Source organism: Octopus bimaculoides, chromosome 26 (assembly GCF_001194135.2).
Source record: "Octopus bimaculoides isolate UCB-OBI-ISO-001 chromosome 26, ASM119413v2, whole genome shotgun sequence".
NCBI lineage: Eukaryota > Metazoa > Mollusca > Cephalopoda > Octopoda > Octopodidae > Octopus > Octopus bimaculoides.
Window position 1 is genome coordinate 20,408,722 of NC_069006.1, and position 4,402 is coordinate 20,413,123.

Sequence of the window (4,402 nt, forward strand, 5' to 3'; positions counted from 1 at the left end):
ATGAAAAATGGAGGTACCAAGTATGTGCGCGCGCGCGCGCGTATGTGAAGTTAAGGAAAAAGTGGAGGTACCAAATATGTGCATGTGTATGTATGTGTGTATGTGTGTGTATATATGTGTAAGGTTAAGGAAGAGGCGGGGGGGGGTACCAAATATGTACCTGTGTACGTGTGTGCATGTGTGTGTGAGGTTAAGGAAGAGTTGAGGGTACCAAATATGTGCATGTGTATGTGTATGTATGTATGTATGTATGTATGTGTATTTTATAAGGTTAAGGAAGAAGTGGGGGTACCAAATATGTGTATGTGTGTGTGTGTGTATGTGTGTGTGTGTATGTGTGTGTCTGTATGTGTGTGTGTGTGTGTGCATTTGTAGCAGGTCAAGCACCTCGACAGGATCTCACATCAGCTATTGTTGTTGCCATTGCTAATGATGCTGTTGATGATGATGATGATGTTTTTTTGTTTGTCTTTTTTTTTTTATTATTATACACCATTTTCTTTTCTTTCAGAACATCCATTTCTGTTTCTGTCATTGGCAAAAGATCTATGGAGATACATTTGGGTAAGATATTTTAAATGGCTATTTTCTCACCTGTGTGTTTCTCGTCCTAATTCGAAGCTGGGTCGTCATAATCCTAAGAAATGCTTCCAGTATTTACTCTTGACCATTTAGCATTTAAATTGACCGCATCTGAAGGCGCATTTTTTAGTGTTCCCTTCTGACCCTTGATCATTTGGATATTTTGGATCGGTCAAGCTGTCTGATGCTGAGTTGGCTCCACTGTCCACAGCATCCGGTCCATTTCCCTTTATGCTCATGCTGTTCTCCTTCATGCTGTTTCAAACATTTTTCTTAATCTGTCATTACTTTCGAGACAGTGCTTCCTGATACACCAAACATTTTGGCTGTTTTCATTATGCTAGCACATGCCATACGAGCACCAACAATTTGACCTCTTTGAAAGTCTGATACATCTGTCATTTTTATGAATTTTAATTACCTTTTTCTGATGATATCTGAAAAGAAACAGCAATTTTAGTGAAACCTATTAAACAACACTAATAATAAATCAAAAAGCATAAAAATAAACAAGCTTTTGACGGTTTTATAGATATTTCAAAATTATGATGCTATGATGCTAGGTGTTTCCATTATTTTGTCCAACCCTTGTAGATCATATATTCACTCAGTTGCTGGAACGAGTGAGAGAATACCGGTTGCCTCTGTGCATTGCGTTCATTGATAAGAGAAAGCCTTTGACAGCATCGAAACCGAAGTAGTACTGCAAGCTCTGAGGAAACAAGATGCCACAACACAATCAACCTCCTTAGGGATGCGAATATTGGAGTGAACCATTATTATGATGATGATAATCATCATCATTTAACGTCTGTTGTCCGTGCTGGCATGGGTTGGACGTTTTGACCACGGCTGGCAAGCTGCAAGGCTGCACCAGATTCCAATCTCTTTTGCGATAGTTTCTATAGCAGGATGCCCTTCCTAACGCCAACCACACCGAGGGTATAATGGATGCTTTTATGTACCTTTACGTATTTAAAAATCGATGTTAAAATATTGATAATTATATCAACCAGTATAGTTAATTATTTATTTATTTATATATTTATCATTTAGTGTTTATTTTGGCTGTTATCCGCAAGTAGTCTTTCATGATCCAGAAGCTTTGGAAGAAATCTATGTGAAAAACTTCTCCAATTTTACTAACAGACCAGTAAGTATTCTTTTATTTTTCTGGTGATCTTTTATCTTTTATCTTTTACTTGTTTCAGTAATTGGACTGCGGCCATGCTGGGGCACTGCCTTGAAGAATTTTTAGTCAAATGAATTGACCCGTGTACTTTTTTGTTTTGTCTTAAAGTCTGGTATTCATTCTATCGTTCTCTTTGCCAAACTGCTAGGTTATGGGGATGTAAATATACCAACATTGTTGTCAAGCAGTGGTGAGAGACAAACAGACTCACACACACACACATACATATATATATATACACATACATACATACATACATACATACATACATACATACATACATACACACATAAATATATATGTATATATATATATGTGTGTTTGTATATTTATATATACACATATTTTTTCCTGAACCTCACACATACACACACACACACACACACACACACACACATACTTGGTCTCTCATGCTACTTTGGAGCATGGGAGACAAAGTTGGCACCAACTAGGTTTGGGGAAAGAGAGAGGAGAGAGAGAAAGAGATGTGTGTATGTACGTGTGTTTTTGTATGTGAGTGTGTGTGTGTTTTAATGCATGTAAGTGTATGTATGTGCATATGTGTGTATGTAAGTGCGCGCGCGCGTGTATGTGTGTGTTTTATTGCGTGTATTTTTATTCATTGGTCTACTGTTTCTGCCATCTTTACTGACAGAGTTAACCTATATATTGGTTACTGGCACACACTGAAGGTCAGAAACATATACACCTGTTGATGTGTGTATGTGTGTGTGTATGAATGTATGTGTGTATATATATATATATATATATATATATATATACACACACACATATATATATGCATACATATATATATATATGCATATATATACATATATATATATGCATATATATACATATATATATATGCATATATATATATTTAGATGTATGTACATACATGTATACACACACACACACACACACATATATACATAGACACACACACATATATACACATACACACATATACAAGTATATATGTGTCTGTAAGTGTGTGTGAATGTGAGTGAGTGATTGAGAAGGTAAGAACGAGAGAGAGAGAGGGGTGAAAATGTGCTATGCAATTATGTCACAATGGTATGCTATCCATCTTTCTATTTATCTCTCTATGGTGGAGAGATGACAGATAAATGCAAGCAAGGCTAAATACTAATCTGATAGCTTTTGTGTCCAGTGATCATCACTTCAGCATTTTCTCATTGCTCAACGCTTTCATATTTAATGTAAACGTATGGTTTAATGACTCACATTGGTAGATAAGAGAGGCTATTGTACTTTTCTATTCTAGGCCCGAAATGTTTGGGGAGGGGGCCAGTTGATCAGATCGACCCCATTATGCAACTGGTACTTAATTTATCCTGAAAGGATGAAAGGTAAAATCAACCTCCACAGAATTTGAACTCAGAACGTAAAGGCAGACGAAATACCGCTAAGCATTTCGCCCGGTGTGCTAACGACTCTGCCAGCTCACTGCCTTAAAAGGAAGGACATATTACAATATTCTTTCCGGAAAGTTCATGCTGATTTATAGTAGCTTACCTTTTGACTTATTTGCCATGAAACCACCTCAATTCTGGGAAGAAGGTATTTTGAAGTTAAAGGAAAGATGGAGATGCATTTGTGCAACAAAATGGTTCATATTTGGTTGATTAAAAATGTAATGGCAAGTATTTATTGACCTTTTTCTTTCCTTTAAAAATCGGCATGAACTTTCCGGACAACCCAATAGATTAAGTACCAGGCTTAAAAAAGAAAAAAAATTAGTACCGGGGTTGATACAGTCGATTAAAAATTCTTCAAGGCAGTGCTCCAGCATGGTCGCAGTCTAATGCCTAAAGCAAGTAAAATATGAAAGATAGAAGGTATATTATATAACACCTCATTCTAAGTCTACCCCCGGGTCGCCTGCTGGTTGACTTGATTCTTTCCTGTGGGATACTAATCACATGTTCATAGTACCAGGGTTGTAAACTCTTAACGTAGAGGAGTAGTGGCTCAATATGGAGAGTCTCTCTGATTTCCAAGCTATGCACCTTGTGGATCAGCTTATTTTTACCTTTACCTTAGCGAAGGCGGAAGTTTTGTTTTTCAGTTGTGTTTGTTTGTTCATCTGTGGACAAGATACCTCAAAAACCACTGGATGGATTCGGATGAAACTTTCAGGGATGTTTGGCCTCATGACTGGCACAAACTGATTAGATTTTGGCATCGGTCTGGTGCTGGACAAGGATTCTGGATTATTTTTCCTGTATTTTTACTTAATCTTTGAGAGCGGTCGTGTTCATTTTCAGTATTTTCATTTGTGAGAGCAGTTGAGTTTATTTCAGATATTCTCATTTTAAAAACCATCTCTGGTTAATCGCTGAGAAGACATTAGTGTTGCCTTGGCAGAGGTTTGCACTCTCTAAGTGGTCTTGTTATTATTATTATTATTATTATTATTATTATCTGTTCTTAATTTGTCTGTTTCCTTGCTCCTTCAGGATATGTTCTTCATAAATGAATATTTTGAAAGTATGGTTATGATGGCCAGAGACGAACACTGGAAGTTTCTTCGGGTTACTTTGTCCCCATGTTACACAGGAAAACAACTGAAAGGAGTGAGTACTTTTCTCTCTTTCTCTC

General features: G+C 36.8%; 1 protein-coding gene across 1 annotated transcript in view; it reads left to right on the top strand.

Moving 5' to 3' along the window:
* LOC106868968 (cytochrome P450 3A4) overlaps positions 1-4,402 on the top strand; it is a 16,659-nt gene that overhangs the window by 2,953 nt on the left and 9,304 nt on the right. Inside the window, exons 3-5 of the mRNA XM_014914450.2 lie at positions 512-564; positions 1,639-1,735; positions 4,261-4,377. Of these exons, the coding sequence (XP_014769936.2) occupies positions 512-564; positions 1,639-1,735; positions 4,261-4,377 (267 nt within the window). The remainder of the gene's footprint in view (positions 1-511; positions 565-1,638; positions 1,736-4,260; positions 4,378-4,402) is intronic.